General features: G+C 55.4%; 1 protein-coding gene across 1 annotated transcript in view; it reads right to left on the bottom strand.

Moving 5' to 3' along the window:
* Window positions 1-18,040, bottom strand: part of B4GALT5 (beta-1,4-galactosyltransferase 5) — a 33,368-nt gene that overhangs the window by 4,109 nt on the left and 11,219 nt on the right. Inside the window, exons 2-8 of the mRNA XM_030232782.2 lie at window positions 6,494-6,628; window positions 3,842-3,955; window positions 2,992-3,116; window positions 2,453-2,569; window positions 1,578-1,765; window positions 1,240-1,362; window positions 660-761 (exon numbers count right to left, since the gene is read on the bottom strand). Coding sequence (XP_030088642.1) covers window positions 660-761; window positions 1,240-1,362; window positions 1,578-1,765; window positions 2,453-2,569; window positions 2,992-3,116; window positions 3,842-3,955; window positions 6,494-6,628 — 904 coding nt within the window. The remainder of the gene's footprint in view (window positions 1-659; window positions 762-1,239; window positions 1,363-1,577; window positions 1,766-2,452; window positions 2,570-2,991; window positions 3,117-3,841; window positions 3,956-6,493; window positions 6,629-18,040) is intronic.

Genomic DNA, 18,040 nt, shown 5'->3' with positions numbered 1-18,040 from the left:
AACAACCCTGGCTCTGGGACAAGGGGCTGGAGCCCTCCTGGAGAGCTCCAGGGAGGATTTATCTTGAGAAAAATGCTCGCACAGCATTTGTCCTCCTTGGGTCCAGGGGACAGCTACCACTCCTGATGGATGTCTGCAGCCTCACAGGAGAGCACACCCTGAGCTCAGGGCTCTGTACACCCACCCCAGTCTGGGGCCAAGAGGCAGAAATGAGAACGGAGAGGGTGCTGCTGTTGGGCTTTGTGAGTGCTGCAGGGACACCTGAAGCTTCAGCAGCCAACTGCAGGACAGCCCTGCTCTGTGCTTCCTGCAGGCTGAGCCATGCCTCCTCCAGCACGGAGCTCAGGCTCTTCTAGAAACATGGAACTTCTCTGACACCTGGCAACAGCCACCTCTGTACATCCTCTGGAGATAAAGGACAGGCCCTGAGCCTGCCATGCTGACAATCCCCTCTTTTGGATGGCATCTGAGCAGCCACACAGCAAGGACCCCTCACTGCAGGGATGGAGGAATCCTGGCAACACTCTGCCTCCATCTCCCTGCAGTCAGCTTCCTTCAACAGTTCAGGCTGTCACCACCCTCAAACAGCTGCAGGGAACCTCTTACATGATACAGACTCCTTGTGAAAGGCTTTAGGATTCTTAAAACAATTTACTTGCCTTCCTAGGAACTGCACTTCTCCCCGATGATGGTGGGGAATTGATTTGTATTTCCCTGTGTCTCCTTCTGGTCGAGTCACCGAGTAGCCTGCATACTGTACTCTGCATTAGAAAGGGGAGAAATAAAATAAAATAAACAGAAAATAATCACCCGTTGTGTTTGCTGTGCAGGCAGTGCTTCCAGGGCTGCAGTCAGAGCTCCCGGGGCTCTGGCCATGGCTCAGCCTTCCCACCCACAGAGCAGCCACGCAAACCTCCCGCTGCCCTGGGCTCAGGCACATCCCACAGCCCTCAGCCCCCCGGAGCCCCGCTCAGCAGCAGTGTGGGACACTGCACAGAGCCAGCAGCTTCCCAGCCAGCACTCCTCTGCTTCCCACACACTGCCCGAGCAGGCAGGAGCAGCCCCTGCCCCACAGAGCCAGCACAGGGCAGGCAGGCACAGCGAGCCCAACACCCCTGCCCAGGGTGGCCACTGTTCCCTCCAAGCATGTGCCCCTGCCTGGGGTAGCCACTGTCCCCTCCGAGCACTCGGTGCCAGGCTCAGCTCACAGAACCACCCTGGGGCCCACGGAGCCCATACCTGTTCCAGAGGTCGTCATCCTCGCCCCCCCAGCCCCAGAAGGCGTTGGGGAACCCGTTGATCTTCTGGAACTGCTCGACAGTCAGGCCACTCACCCCCCCGAAGAACTCGTTGTACGGGAGCCTGAGCAGGAGAGAAGGGTCAGGGCAGAGCCACTGCACGGGGCTCTCCCACCTGCCTTGGGAAAGCCCCAGCCCTGAGGATGCTCTCTGACATTCCCTCTCATGCACAAAGCCTGAAAAAAAACCCAGACTCATTCTCTGCCTTAAAAATAGATAAATGAAATCTAGCAGTGGGTCCTAGCAGTTGTGGCAGCAGGGAGGAGGAACAGTGCTTACAGGTACATGTACTTATCCAGCTTGGCTGCAAAGTGCCGGGGCATCTGTCCGCAGCCGTAGTAGTTCCGGTCGTTCTCTGGTATGTGGTCCACGTCGTGGAAGATGAGGCAGTCCCAGTCCAAGTCCTTCATTGCTTCCCGAAAGCCAACGTTGAAGAGCATGGCACGGTTGAAGGGTTGGTTTCCAGCCTAGCAGGGAGAAAGTTCCTTCTCAAGAGGAGTCCCTGCAGTTCCTGCTCTGTGCGTGTTCCCAGCCCTGTCTAGAAAACTGCAGAGGGCAACAGCTCCATACTGGCACCGTGAAAGAAGTGATGTACCGGAGCAGACCAGTGAGATCAACCAACACTGGCATATTCAATTTACTATACAGGAGTAAAAATAAAGATGCCAAAGCCTTGTTACTCAGACACTTGAAAAAAAACCCAATTTTGATCAATCTGTTTCAGCTAGAGCTAAATATGGAGGCAGATTTACTGCATGGATGAAGCCAAACAGCTTAAGTGAGAGGTTCATGTACACATGAAACTACAGTCACGTTCTACATGAAATGCCTAACTCTGGTCAGGCCATTCCTATGCCTAGGGGATGCTGCCTGGAACTACTGCAGAGATATACAAAAAAAACCTGAAGCATTGTCTGAACTGCAAATACCTGGTCCAGAAAATAACAAGTTATTTTTTAAAAAATAACTCCTACAAAACAGAATTTAAAAAATAAAACACCACAAATCCCCAGTTTCTATTTTTCATATAAAACCATTAATTTCTGGGCACCAGTAATCTCCTAGCTGTGCCACTTTCAGACAGAACGGGACAACTGACACATTGCAACATGACCCCTGGCAGGGACACTCCTGTGCCTGCCCCCCGCCCTCACCTGCTCCACGACGTAGAAGGCGAACTGTAAACGCTGCCGCTGCAGCATGGGAATGAGGTGTCTGAAGAGGACGGGCAGGTGCTCGTATCGATTGCGGAATGGGATCAGGATCGCCACCTGAGGAGCAGAGAGCAGGGCCCTCACTCACCGACCCGGGCTGGGCAGCAGCTGGCCTGGAGTGGGCTTAGAGGAGCAGGAGCAGCACTAACCAAGCACTCTAAGCTCTCCCATGCAGAGAGCCTGAAACCCTCCCAACTCCCAAAACATGCATTTCCTATTCAGCTTTTGAGGAATTGCTGCTTTGGAAAAATTCAATGTCACCTCGAGTGCAAGGGAGACTTGCAGTGCCCCCTTGTCCTGTCTGCCCAGCACTGGGGACACTGAAGCAGCTCACTGAGCTCACTATTCCTTCCCTGGGCACTGCATTCCCACAGTTCAGAGCTGCTCCCATCACTGCACTGAGGATGCAGCACAGCAGAGGTGCCCCCAGGAACACCCTCCACACGAGCAGGACACGGGGCTGCCCAGCTCCCAGTTACCTTCCAGCGAGGCAGGCAGTCACTCGGCTTCCAGTGCCCTCCCAGCTTGATGGAAGGGTCTCTAGAGAAGAACTGGTGGATGTCCTCCATGGTGATCTCGCTCATATTTACATCAATGGGGCCCTCTGCAGAGCAGGAGAAGCAGAGGGGGTGAGGACATGCTGAGGTGCTGGGGCAGCACTTTGCTGCATCCCTGCCCTCCATCCCCAGCACTCAGCTCCTTTTCTCCCACCAGCACCAGCAAAAGCAATTAGGAAATGCTGCTGGTGTAACACCTCAGCCTCTGTGGCTCTCTGTGAGAGCCCCACGCCAGGGGTACCCCTCTGCTCCTCCCTGCCTGCTTCCAGCAGATTAAACCCCCCCCCTCAGCAGAGAACATTCCTCCACTTTGGAAACACTTGCCCTCACAATCCCACTTTTCCACCTGAGGGTAGCTTTGGTGGAAGCATTTCCCCCAGCTGCAGCTCCATGTCCCACAGCAGCCCCAGCGCAGCTCAGGGCTGGGACTGGCAGCACTGCCGAGGCACAGGGAGCCACCCCGCTGTCACTGCCCCTGGAAAAGGGCTGGCAGAGCCTTTCCACCGGCTCCCAGCACACAATCCCTCTTTTGTTTGTGTTTGCCAGGCAATGGGCTCCTACTTCAGCAGGGAGACATGCCTCCGACACAGCAGGGATTAATTCCTGAGGGTGGGTAAACAATGATTTCCCAGGAGGGAGCTGGCTCTGAACAGTGCTCCCATTCATCCCAGGTGCCTGGCAGGGAAAGGTGCAATGGTGGTGAGACTGGGAATGCCACTGAGTGCCCTCCAAAGCCATGGGGAGCAGGAGAGGGGCACAGGATGCCACTCACTCATAGAAGGGAGCCTCTCAGGACAGGTATTGTTGGGGAAGTAGGTGAAATCTTCAGGAAGAAACGTTGTGGCTTGCAGAAAGGTGTCATTGTGGCTCAGATCAAGAGGATAATCTAGGGGAGAAAAAAATAAAAAAAAAAAAATAAAAAAAAGGAGAAGCTTTCACCTGAGTTATGGATCTGTTATTTCCAGGCACCTCCCCATGCTACTGTGAGCAGACTCCAAAGTCAGCCACAGCTGAGGATGTCCCCACCAGCACAGCTGTGCCCCCAGTGGAACACGCTCCAGCCTTGCAACACAGCTGGGTGCTCATCCTAACCCTGGGACAGGCACCTGCAGGAGCACCACACCAAAGAAAACTTTGCATTTTCTGGCCAAAGGAGGAATTTGAGCATTGCCTTTAGGAATCACAAAGGAGCACGTGGGTCTTGGAGGAAAAAGCTACCAGTGCCTTGTCCCTGAAGGACCCTGGCACAGCAAGAGGGGATGGCTCCTCCAGCAGGGCCTTTCCCAACAGGAGAGAGGCAAGTCTCAATGCCAGCTAGGACTGCCCGTGCAATATCCTACACAGGGCAATCCTGCCTGGAATCCTCCTCAGAGGATCAATAAAAACTCTCACATTGCACACTGACTTCCCTCTACTTCCTGCCATGCAAGAGCAGAGGAGCCCCCAAGCCCCAGCACCTCCCCACTCCCCATCCTTGACCCTCCCGGGCAGCCCCTGAAGGTGTTTGAAGGTTTTCCTCCTGAACGAGGCATTCGCTGTGGGTGCTAGTATGTAACATCATGTCAGTAACCTTGTTTATCTGCTCAAGTAAACAGTATCCAAACTATCGCAAAACTCAAGATAGGCTGTACACAGAACCTAAGGGCTTTTCAAGTAGGATAGATGTTATTTTGGGTGCTTGATACTGCTCCAGATTTCTAGAAGCAATTTTCCCTGTAAACTCCCATTACCAGAGCACACCCACAGTACTCAGCCCAGGTCCCTGCCCACAGTGAAGCTCAACTCTGTTTTGCACCAAGGGCTGCCTTTTTTGCTGGGTTTCCTCTCGCAGCTGTCACAGGGCCTCACTGCCACAGCAGTGTGGGGACAATGCCCTCTCCAGGCAGTGACACCCACCCGGGCACCCCAAATCTGCCAGGGAGGGAAGGTTCTGACCCCAGTGCTAGTGCAGGCCTTGTGGCCACAGCACCAAGTGCCTTCCAGACGTCACCACCACCCATCCTGCGTCTGCTCTGACCTGCCTGCCAGGGAAGGTCGCCCAAGGACGGCGCACAGTGCTTGTATGTGCTAAAACTGTCCTCGTGGCTGGGGCTCCTGGGGAGGGACGGTGTCCTCACGTGCCTGCGCAGCTGGGGCTGGGATGAGGCTCAAGCAAAGCCCAATATGGCAGCAGCAGCACTGGTGTCACTGGCACTGTGGTCACCAGCTCCCCGCCTGCTGCAGGAGGACACAGGTTCCTGGATCACCTGATGCCCCCCAGGACAGAGCCCCAGCAGGATGAAGGCTCTCACCACCTCAAGCTGCAGCAATGGAGCCTCTAACCCTCCTCCCTTCAGGGGATCAGCCACTTCCTCACCCTGCCTCTGCCTTACTTGATGTTTCCAGTCTTAAAAATAGCCCAGGGTGGCTGCCCTGGCTGACTTCGTGGAGCACAGGGGTGACCCGGGGTGTTCATCTCCTCGTAAGTCGATAATTCCCCTCCCGTGCCATCCCCAGCCAGGGCACAGCTGAACTGGTGCCTGCACCTCAGCAGGCTGGGCAGCAAGGACACGGCTCGTACTTCTGCTAATGAGAAAATGATCCTGCCTTGTAAAACTCTGTCAGCCCCTGCTGCTGAACCCCGGCGGGCGAGGAGCTGAGCTGAGCTCCCCACGCCAGCCTGATGCCAACAGCACTGGCGTGAGGCTGTGGGGAGGTGCCAGCAGGGAAGGGACAGGCTGGGTGTCAGCAGCCCGGCAGCAGCACCTCGCACACAGCCAGGGGCAGTTCTGCCTCACTGCACCGCACTGACCGCACAGCTCGGAGCCCCACAGGCTCCCGTGCGTGGGTGATGCAGAGGCTGGGAGGGCTGGGAGGGCGAGCCTGCGCTCCACTCCCCACATCCTGCCCAGAGTTCAATAGATTACTTGTGGCAGATCTCCAGCCAAGTCAGCTCGGTTCATACTTGCATGGGAAGAGTGAAGCTTACGGGCACAGGCTCCTCCACGTGCCCAGAGCCAGGGCTCTGCGCAGGCGCACGCCTGGGAAGGCATTTTTTAAATATGAAACCTGATCCTTGCACTGAATTTGAAAGTGTTTACCCTCAGACTCGTTGAAGCTACAAGTTGAATTCCTGGAAAGCAAAGAGGTTTTCAGATCAAATCCCATCACTTCAGACCTTTCAAGATTTTCATCCCTTATACAAGTTAGAAGCATTTGAACTTTTTACATATATAAATAAATAAATATAATTTTAATATTTTGACAATATTTCTATATATATAGGGTATTTTTATGTTCTATATATATTTTACATATAAAAATAAAAGCCGCAGACAATTAATCAAAGCTTCCATCCTGCATTTACCAGCATAAATTAACGCCTTCAACTTAATTTTCAACGAGAATGGGACCTTGAATAAAATTACAGTTATTGAAGAAGTACCTGAGTCATTGACACTGCTGTTCCTCTTGGCATAGGCACTGCGGACCACCTGCTCGTACACCTGAGCTCCTATAGTTCGCATGTTCTCTCGGATCATGATGCCTTGGGCTTGCATCATGAAGAGGTAGGTGTTCACTGCAAGGAGGAAGAAAAAGGAGTATTTCCATGAGCATCAGCTTTTGCAGGGAAAAGAAATCAGGGTCTTTTGGAAGCACTGCCAGCCTCCTGCTGGGTTTCACTCCCGTGCCAGGAGGGCCCCTGGGCTGCACGTGCCGCGGCAGAGCGGGGAAGGGCAGGGAATGGGGCACGTGTGGGAACCCAGCTGGGTGACAAGGGGGATGCACCCGGCCAAACCTGACTACCAGGCTGTGAGACAGCACTGCAGCTTAACCAACAGCACCTTTGGCTGCTTAATTAGGGAGATTTAATTAGGAAATATCATTATAACAGGAAACCCAGCTGTGTGCCTGGAGAAGGGCAGCCGTTCCAGACTGCAGCACCGAGGGCTGGCACTTGCTTGGCAGAGGCACCCCAACAGGCACCACAAAAACATCCCCACACCAGGCTCCAAGCCCCCAGCATGTCACACCCCCGGGCAGGCAGCAGCACAAGCCCTGAGTCCCCAGGGCAGCTCCCCAGCCACGTTTCTTCCCCCTCTCCTCTCCTGCTGACCTCGTGCCCTGGCACAGCTCAGGCTGAGCCTGATTAGGTTTCAGTTTAAGCTGACACCCAGCGGCAGCACCAGGCCCCAAAGCAAACAGCAGCAAGCTCAGCCCTGTGTCCCCAGCAGCTCCCATGGCACAGCAGGACAGCCACCATGCACAGCACCCCTCGCCAGCTTCACTGTGCCAGCCACGGCCCTCTTGGTGTCGTTTGAGGCTTAAGAATGAAGTGGAAAACAAAATCTTGACATGAAGATACTGAGAAGGGGCAACCTAGAAGGCCTATTCTGCACTAGTAATTAAAAAAACAGGTCAAAAGACACTCCAGGAGGGATAAAGAGGGCACCAGGCCAAGGAAACAACAGAGACCCTGCTCAGAGGAGAGCAGTAGCTGATGCAATGTCAGCAGGAAACACCCACACCAGACAGGTCACTTGTACAGCAGGCATATCACAGCCTGAAACCAGCAGCTACCAGTGCCAGGAAGGCACAGCCACGGCTGGCGTCACCGGGAGCACGGGCTGGGTATGGCACTGCCACCAGAGCGAGGTCCCCACCCCAGGGTGCACACCCTGCACCCCCAGGGCTGCCCCCCTTCTGCACCCACACACTGAGGCATCTCCAGAAACGCTGCCCAGATATATTTCCCAACCCCAAATGTATTTTGTTTTCACAGAGTAAAGTAAATATTTGCAAGGGGGATGGAGCCCCGCATCATGCCCAGAGTCCAACGCCCTTGCCCGGCTGCTGCCCATGCCCAACCTGTCTCTGAGCCACGGGGAATCACTGGATTTTCAGAAAGAAAGGGGTCAACTGCATTAAGTGCTTGGCAATTACATGTCTCAAAATGCAATTTTGCATGTCCATTTCCAGCCCCTCCCTTCCCATACATGTACCCTTTGCAGTCCGGCCACTGATGGCACCTTAAGCCAGCGGTTACAGAGCAATGAGCAGGAGCTGGCTCAGACAAAGCTCAAACCCTCTTGGCTCACCCACCTGTTCTGGGGCCAGCTCTGGAACCAGAGTGACCGCCAGGTCAGCTGGTGGCAGCTACAGCTCAAACCAGAGCGAGCTCTGGGGCAGTTTCTCAGCAAGGCCCAGCCACAGTCCTGCCTCGGGTGTGCCACGTTAAGGGTTGGTGCCTGGGGCACCTGGTACCCAAAGCCACGTCCTGCCCAGTGACAGCGGCCACCCCGCTGCTGGCTGCGCATGCAGCCACGGGCACAGCATCCCCCGAGCCGGGCAAGCATGGCAGGGCATGCAGCCACGGGCACAGCATCCCCCGAGCCGGGCAAGCATGGCAGGGCATGCAGCCACGGGCACAGCATCCCCCGAGCCGGGCAAGCATGGCAGGGCATGCAGCCACGGGCACAGCATCCCCCGAGCCGGGCAAGCATGGCAGGGCATGCAGCCACGGGCACAGCATCCCCCGAGCCGGGCAAGCATGGCAGGGCATGCAGCCACGGGCACAGCATCCCCCGAGCCGGGCAAGCATGGCAGGGCATGCAGCCACGGGCACAGCATCCCCCGAGCCGGGCAAGCACGGCAGGGCATGCAGCCACGGGCACAGCATCCCCCCAGCCGGGCAAGCACGGCAGGGCATGCAGCCACGGGCACAGCATCCCCCCAGCCGGGCAAGCATGGCAGGGCATGCAGCCACGGGCACAGCATCTCCTGAGCTGGGCAAGCATGGCAGGGCATGCAGCCATGGGCACAGCATCCCCCGAGCCGGGCAAGCATGGCAGGGCACGGACTGCGCAGGACAGCAGCACCGCAGCCTCGGCACAGCCTCCAGCCTGCAAGGACAGCCCTCCCAAAACCACAAAGCCTACTCAAGAGCCAGGCACAGCTTCTCTCCTCTGCACAGAGCACTGGGGGGCTGAAGCCGCTCAGCTGAGCTGTTCTCGGGCCCGGGCTGCTGCAGGAAGGGGCAGCCAGTCTGCATCTTCCAGCGCACACGGAGCCGGGTCAGCGGTGAAAAACAACTCGCTGATGCTGATCAAGTAATTTCACTTTCTACTTCATTATGCTTCTGCTTGCTGGGTAAAGCAGATCCAGGTTTGGTGAAGCATGAAAGAACAGGAGAGACAAATCAGCATGCAATCCCTGGTTAATTTGAGGAAGAGGGAGGTTTGTCGGGCGCAGTGAAAGCGCCGTTTGTTCCCCTCGGCGGCGGCAGACGGAGCCGGGCCTCGCCACAGCCACATGACACGGCTCGCAGGGCCGGGCTGCTCCGAGCTGCAGCGGGAATCCTGAGCAGACTGTCACAGCATCCCAGGGGAGCGGGGCAGGAACAACACCAGCTTTGTGTCAGGCAGCAGTTGCTTCTTCACATATTAACCCCTTTAAGGAGATGATTAAGAGATACCTGGCGAAGGACAGCGTGTCATCAACACGCCAAACACCCAACATCAACTGCCCCCCACGACCAGGGACCAGAGCCCCTTCTCCTACCCCCAAAACAAACCGCCTGCATGAGATAAGCTTCACAAACACTGTATTTATCCAGAGCATGCAATTCTTTCAGGTCAGAAAATCGGATTTAAACTACGTTATTGTAAACATTTCACTCCCTGTGCACACACAGGGTGCTTAGATTAGCTCCAGGGGCTGCTGTGGCCAGGGCTGGGGCTGCACCAACATTTGGGAATTGCTGTACCGAGCTCAAATCTCACTCCTCCTCCATTTACTGCCCTTTTGATGAGCAAATTAGCCACGTTTTAAATTTATTAAGCCTGACCTTGCTGACCCTACAGAGGCCAGGGCCCCTGTACCCAGAGGCGTGTCCCAGAGCAGATGCCCATCACCCCTGAGCATCCACTGCTGCCGACACAGGCTCGGGGTGGGCTTGGCCTGAACCGTGGTTCAGCCAGAAAGCAATTCTCCCTGTTGTGATATATTGCTAATCTCATCACACAGGATGATCTCGAAAATTACATCGGCCTTCTGCCTTCCTTCCTTCTGAGCATGCAGAGCTTCAGAGCACACACACGGAGTGACAACAGCCTGGCTGCTGCCACTGGGCAGCTGGACAAGGACAGCATGGGAGAGGGGAGTTGTCCCTTCTCCTATTAATTTCCAGCAAATCCTCACTCCCCACCCAGAAAGCAAGCAGAATTTAAGAATCCATTTGCCCAAATAACTGCCTGAAGATTATTCTTGTTGGTTCATTAAAGGACAAGTCAACCCTGCTGTGATTTAAACAGACGGAAAACATGACAGCTTGTCACCAGCTGGAACTGAGGCACGAGGCAGCACCCCAGGGCATGGCACCCCTTGGGATGTCGCACCCTAACCTCTCTGCTCACAAGCAAACTGGGAGAGCAAGTGCTCACTCAAGCCAGGAGTGGATGCAACAACTTCAGCCAGGGAAGTAAAGTCCAATTACATAAATGAGCACTGAAGTCTTCCTGTAATCATTTCTCTGTTAGTATTTTCGGAGCACTTCTAATCAAGAAACAGCTGACTCTCCCATGGAAAATTAGTTTCATCATAATGATACATACTAGAAGAGGCAACAGAGTAATTTGCAGCTTGGGAGCTGATTTGGAAGAGGACTGACTGTGATCTCTGCCAGCCCCCGACACAGGACAGGGACAGACCTGACACGTCCCACCCCTGACCCTGACACGGGACCTTCCTGCAGCATCCCATCCTGCAGCTGCAGGGGACAGCGGGCTGCCCCGAGCTGGGGGACACAGCCACTGCAGCCAGGGGCAGGAAGAGGGGCCAAGTGGCTCACAGCAGCCCCGCATGCCTGCAGCGGTATCAGCGCCCAGCACGGTAGCCAGGCTTTCCTGAGGAAGGAGCCAGCCTTCCTCTGCTTTGGGATTTAGGCCATTCTGTCACATTCAGCATTTTCCCCATTCATTAGTGCACTCGTGCTGCAGAAGCACAGAGGGGTGTTTGAGTTCATCATGGTCTCACTGCTACGTGCAGCCTTCTCCTGCCAGCACCTGGAGCCCTGTGCCAGCAAGGACAGTCCCTGCCAGCCCCCAGAGCCCCATTTCAACCAGCACAGTCACAAACCAAGGCACCACCAGAGAAACCCCTGCTGAACACTCTACCAGGTGCTTGGAGTGGGCACAAGGCACCCAGCAGAGCTCGTGGGACACCTCACGTGGGAGATGCAGCAGTGACTTGGAAGGGGTGAGGGTCCCACAGGCAGCAGGGTGGGTGGCAGGTCACCCTGCCAGGGTTGGGAGGTCCTGCCTGCTGCAGACACCTCCCGCAGGGCCCAGAGACAGCAAAACCAGCAGAGTCATGTCTGTGTTAAGCCTTTTGCTAAGCTCTCCCTGCAGATCCCCAGCATCAATCCAGCTCCATTAGAATTAGCAATATAAAGGGGTTTAATCAAACTAAGCCTCTAAGGCACTGATAGACAGTTACGATAGTCTTAACTCATAAATAACCCAACTAGGAAAAGCAGCAGCATCCCAGGGCTAATACACCATGAGACGTCTGTCTCCATTAGCTTTCCAGTGGTACTGTATTCCCCAGACATGCTGAGTGCCAGAACAATTAAATAAGAGGTTCCTATTAGTTTTAGAGAATTTAATATTAATGCCATCACTGTTACTTAGCCCTTTGCCTCTAAATAGCACAGGAAGGAATAATTTGATACATTAAATGGTCTAAGAATTAACAGTGCAGCAGCAGCACTGAGCTGGTAATTACAAACCACTTGTTCCCAAAATTGGCAAGTTGGTGGCTTGCACGTGCACACAGCAAACAGGAAGGTGGGAGGCTAAAGTGACACTCAGTCAAAACCTGAATATGGGAAACTTGTATCTGAACTGTCTTACAGAAAAATGACCCCGGGGAAGCCTCAGCAAGGGGAGGAAAATCCATATTATACTAAGAGACTCTAAATTTCTCATGTACACATTTAAGGTGGCAACTTCCATTTGCACTCCCACAGCTGCCTGCACTAAGGCGTTTGTGCCACTGCACTGCTTTAGGATACCCAGCAAGAGGAGCACAACGTGCTCTGCACACACGGGGAAGCCCAGAAGGCCAAGGGAACTCACAAAACATCCAGAGCACCAAAGCACCCATGGAAGGAGCTCTGGACCCCAGCAGCAGGCAAGGCTGGCGGTGGGGCTGAGCCCCAGGCCCCCCAGGTGCAGTGCCCACACGTGCAGCACCCAGCTCCACGCAGGGGCAGAGCCAGGAGCACACAGTTACCTGTGCACTGGGGCAGAAATGCCAGCCATGGCTGCAAAATCACACTGGGCTCTGCAAATCCCAAGAGCAATCCTGCTGCAGCTCCTCTCTGAGGAAGGGCACAGTGACACGTGCAGGCCGGAGCACAGAGCATAACAAGCATTTGCCCAAGTTAAATATTACCCTTCCTCGAGAGATTCAGACTCTCCTACTTTAATTGCCATCCAGGAGATGCAATTGTACACGTCTGCATGTCCCGTCCATTTTCCATCCCTCTGTGCCCATCTCCAGCCAGTCTGCTCTCCCCATCCTGCTCTCCCTTCGCCAGGATCAGCACAAAGGCTCCCCAGGAGGAGCAGAGCATCTGCCGGAGCACGTTCCGTGCAGGCAGAGCACAAACACGCAGCCACCACCGCGCACACAAACGAGCAATCAAAGGCTCTTCAGCAGGCGCTGACACGGACACCGACCCGACCTCGGGGCTGGCAGCACCGGCTGCTGCTACCACAGCAAACATTTACACTTCCAAAGACTTACAGCTCGGAGTTTGTTCCTTCGGTTCATTAGGAGACAAAGGGGTGGGAATTCCTGCCTCCTGGACACCCTCCGAAGGCGTCAGGAATCCCGGGGCCTGAGCCCAGTGCTCATATAGGACCAGGATGAACAAACAGAGGGAGAGCTTTCGTTAAGCAAAATAATAAATAAGAATTAAGTGAACGCTTGGGCAAGCAAGGGAGAGGAAAAACAGGCAGAGCCTCCCCAGCACTGTCCTTGAAGCAGGAGGGCAGGGAAGGACATGGGGACAACTCCTCATCCCCTGGGCCATGGGAACTGTTTCAGCTGCAGGAGACAAAGGAAATCCTCTACTGCAGGCAGGCCCTGCCACCAGCCTGGGCATCCTGCTCAAACAGGCAGTCAAAGGACATGCAGGAAAATGGGGACATGTGGAGTGGTGCTGCCGAGGAAATGCAGTCAACAGGGAGATCACCAGTGCTGTCCTTCACCAGCTGGAAGCAATCTAGAATACAGTCAGACCATAGCAGAGAACAGGAGACAGGTGGGATTTGGATTTAAAATTTCCATACACATCAAACACCAGTTAAATAGATTTTGAAATCATTGATTTGTTACTCTTCCAAATTAGGAGATTATACCCTTTGGAGAGTACCCATTGGAAACTGTTAAAAACAGCTTAAGAGTAACGGATCTACTGACTTAGTCCACACACCACAAACTGCACTGTCTGGACTTTTACACCCTGACTTTGATGGAGAAAAAGAGAATGGGTTCTGTTGTTTTGGCTATCCCCCCCAAAAAAAAACCCCAAAGCCCTGATTTTTCAAGCATGTTTTACAAGTTCAGCGTGGCTGAACAAAAAGGGTTATCACATGTACAGCCTCATGTCTGCTGCGAGGGAGCCGTTCCAAGGGGGTCCGGGAGGCTGATCCAGGTCAGCGCTTTGCCTGTCACACCAGGCTGGCCCGGGCTGCGAGGGGCGGCACACGGGCCAGGGGCTGCGAGGGGCGGCACACGGAGCGGGGGCTCTGCTCGCCCAGCGGCTGCGAGGGGCGGCACACGGAGCGGGGGCTCTGCTCGCCCAGGGGCACACCGGGCAGGGCCCCGCTCTCCCGGCCGCACACGGGCCAAGGGCTCTGCTCGCCCAGGGGCTGCGAGGGGCGGCACACGGGGCGGGGGCTCTGCTCGCCCAGGGGCTGCGAGGGGCGGCACACGGGGCGGGGGCTCTGCTCGCCCAGGGGCACACCGGGCAGGGCCCCGCTCTCCCGGCCGCACACGGGGCAGGGCAGTGCTGCAGCATCCAGGACAGCGAGCGCTCCCCGCTCCGTTCAGCGAGAGCCGCGGCACATCTCCCAGTGCCATTTATGGCTAGAGCACGGTCCAGCATGTCCTATTTACACCGTCTGAAAAAACCAGCTCGGGGAAAGCCCTGCTCCCAGCCGAGCTCGCCCACGATGCGTGTGTCCCAGGGGAGCCGCACGGGGAGGAGCACAGGGCAGGGATTCTCATCCCCGTGGAGGGCTGGCCTGTGCCGGGCGTGTCCCGGCCTCCGACCTCCGCAGGGCAGATGGGGACACCCAGCAGCCACCAGGGAGGGGCACGGCAGGGGCAGAGTGCGACACCCGCCCGGCTCACCCTGGGCACACCCAGGCACCGCCAGGACTGCCCTGCTCAGCAGGACACGGCCACCTGCAGGAGCTGTGGCCTCTGACCTGAGGTGAACCTGCTGCTCCCACTCTCACCGGGGCTAAAGGGCCCAGAGACAGGCCCATCTCTGCAGTGCCACCTGGGAACAAAGCATCCCTAGCGCCTCGGCCCTGACCCTACAAAGGCTGCTGTGCAGCAGACGCGATTTGCACCATGGAGACCAAGGAGAGATCCCTCAGCAGCAACACCCCGAGATTGTCCCTGCTGTGGTTTCTGTTCTGTACACTGCCAGGTTCTGGGAAAGCAGCCATGCCAGCAGCCAGGGAAGGAGCACAGCCACAGCCCCACCTCCACACTATGCATCTGCCTGGCTTGCCAGCCCTTTCAACTCCTAAAAAATTCTCCAAGCTGGAATTCTTCAATCATGTGGGATGATTGTTGTCCGAGATTTTCAAAGCAGCAGCTCAGAGCTCCCTGCCAAGGGTACTCTCACCATGCAGGGCCATTTAAGACCCGCAGCAGCTTGGCCTCCACAGTCAGATTACAGAGTTGTTCTTGTCTGCAATAATTAAAGGCAACATTGAATGGCCTCTCCAGCTGCTGTGTTTTCTTAGAAGCAAAAAAGCTATCAGAGAGAGGGTGCAACTTTGAACTTCCAACACACAGACCATTCCCTACTGGATTTTGTAAGAACTCTGATGTCCCAAGACATTTATTAGCTTTGTTGTGAGCTATGCAACCTTGGAATACACAACATTTTTATATGATTTTCTTCCACCTGACAAGCAAATTGGTAATACAGCTGCTGTAAATAAATTAACTGATTCCATTATCAGTGTAGGGAATGACTTCACTGGAAAAAAATCATCCCTCCATCTATGAACTTATTTAACACCTAAGAGACTGCCCATCACATCCCAGCCCGTGTGACGCCTTCCCATATGTCAGCAGACAAGCAACAACATGAGTCTGTTTGGGATGCCATGAACAGTGGAAAAGAAAAAACCCTTCCTTCCATCACCCCAGGCCTGTGCCACCTGTGCCCTTCAGGACCAGACCCTGTGCAGGGCAGGCTCGTGGCTTGCCCCCAGCACTGCCCTTCCCTCCTTCCCAGACCAACCTTTGCCAGCAGTGCCGGCGCCAGGCACAGGCAAGCCCTAAACCTTATCATGGGCAGGGGGAATTAGAGAGCAGATCAGCACCACCCTGTACCACAGCAGCACACCAGAGCTGTGCCTGAGCACTGCCATTAAGTTACACATTAATCCCAGATAAGCGGCCACAAGGCTATTGAGAGCCAGCTCAGCGAGGGATCAGCACTTGCACAGCCCCGAGCTGCAGGCAGGGCTCACGGGCCACCACCGACTGAGAGGGACCAGGCTCACGGCCCACCAGGCTCACCTGGGTCTGTACAAACAGGAACCACCTGAGGCAGGCTCAGCAGAGGCTGTCTGTGATCAGGCTGTGGGGATGGGGCGCTGGGCACAAAATATCCTGCCTGTCCCTCTGTGGGCAGGAGCAGCCATCACTGCCTCCTCCTGCCCAGCCACCAGCGTTCATCAGCTCTGCAATTGCTTGGGAAGGGATGAGCACACACAGGGGCACATGAGGGAACAGCAAACATCCTTTTCCTCCTTCCCTCTCTCCCACTGAAACACCTTTAAGCTCCTTGCACACAGCAGCAACTTAAGTTTCCTTAAGAGACTTGGGTGTCTGCCAAGGGTTCTGACCACTCTCCCACTGATACGTGCAACAGGGCAGAAAGGGATAAAATAATAAACTAATCAATTCCAGCCTGTCTGCAGCCAGAAACTGAGCTCTGCAAACATGAGTCAGATATACAGCTACCTCAGAAAAATTATACACATTGGGAATGAGAGGCCAGTGCTCCCTGGTGGAACAGCCAGAAGAGCTGAGCAGGCAGCGTGGGCCAGGGCAGCCCCGAGGGGTCTCAGCAAGGAGCTGGTTGAGGCTGGTACCCCACAGACCCTGCCCACATCAGCACCTCCAGATCACTGGGCATGGCATGAGTCCACAGCAATGCAGCAGCCCACCTTCCTCCTCCTCCCTGCCAAGGCACCAGCCATTCCCTCCACTCTGGATAATGAGATTTTAGATTACACCCATTTACCCACTCAAGTTACCCAATTTGTGCAGGTTGTGTTTACTTTCCCAAGCCATTACAGCCAAAGGCCATCCTCCCCCACTAGCCCCTTCCCCCACGTGGCCCTATCAATGCTGCCATGTTGCTCTCTGGCAGCACCCCGTGGTGTCTGGGGATTTGTGACCCTTCCCCAGCCAGGGTGGACACCCCACGTGCAGAGGGAGGCAGCTGGGGGAGGGCAGTGTGGGGAAAAGGGTCAGAGTCAGCACCCACTGCGAGCCCTGCTCTGCCCCCAGCTTTCTGCAGCACAGAACAAACCAACAATTGCTGTGTTGACAGGCATTTTCTCTATTTTAATTAGGTGAAAGCAGGGTTAACCTAGAGCACCCTGAAGCTGGGCAGCCCCCGCCCCCTTCCTGCCACAGCTCCCTCCATCTGCTCCTGCCCTAGGGCCATTCCCAGCCCCACAAACAGAAGCAGCAGCCCTGGAGCTGCCTCACAGGGCCAGGTACCAGCAGAGCCCCTGCTGCTGCAGCCCAGAAACTGCCAGACCATCCAGTACAGCCCAGGACACCCGAAAGTCAGGCTGAAGGGTGACTGCACACTGACAAACCTGCCCAGGCCCTTCAGACACAAAGGGATGCTTGACCAACCCCTTCCTATAACTCCACATACGAGTTAGGCAGGAAGATGCATAATGGGTCTGGGCAGAAGGAGAACTGAGGCAGCACCTTATTTGCAGGATTGATTAGCAACAATTGAACATAGAACCTTTTACACCTGGCTGTCACACAAGAGGCTCTGCCAGCCCCACACCAGGGCTCAGGCCACAGCCAGGAGAGATGGGGCCGGCAGGACAAGGGGCCCACAGCACAGGCAGGGTGTGACAGAGCATGTCCCTGCACTTGCCTGCTGCAGGAGCAACCCTAGAGCAAGGAGGCAAAAACAAGGAGGTCTGAGAGGCAGAGGTGAGAGATGTTTGCATCTCCCAGGGCTGCTTTATGCAAAAGGAAGAAGCAGTGATGCTGTGGGGAGCACCTGCTGCTGCCCGAGAGCAGCCTGATTCACCTCAAAGCAGAAGCTTCCCCGTACCCCTCCAGCCAAGCCCTTTGGTTGGGGTATTTTCAGTTCTACAGGCAGTGCCCACAGCCACAGAGTGGGAGAGCTGTGACCTGCGCTTGCCATGCTTGCATCAAATGACAGCAAGACAGAGTTGGTTCCTAGAATAAACTTCCCCTTTTCAGAAAAAGAGAGGGTGATAACCAGTGTATTTTCAACATCTTGCTCAGCTGTACCACCTCAGTGCCCGCAGGTGAAGCGGTGCAGACCATGCTCACAGACACAGGGCGCCCCAGAACACCAACACACCTCTCCTGGCAAAAGCCCCAGCCCCACAGGAAAGGGACACCACACACCTTGGACGGGGTGCTGGCCCTGCCACTCCAGGCCAAC

Source organism: Serinus canaria, chromosome 20, assembly GCF_022539315.1.
Source record: "Serinus canaria isolate serCan28SL12 chromosome 20, serCan2020, whole genome shotgun sequence".
NCBI lineage: Eukaryota > Metazoa > Chordata > Aves > Passeriformes > Fringillidae > Serinus > Serinus canaria.
This window is presented reverse-complemented; position numbering and strand designations above follow the sequence as displayed.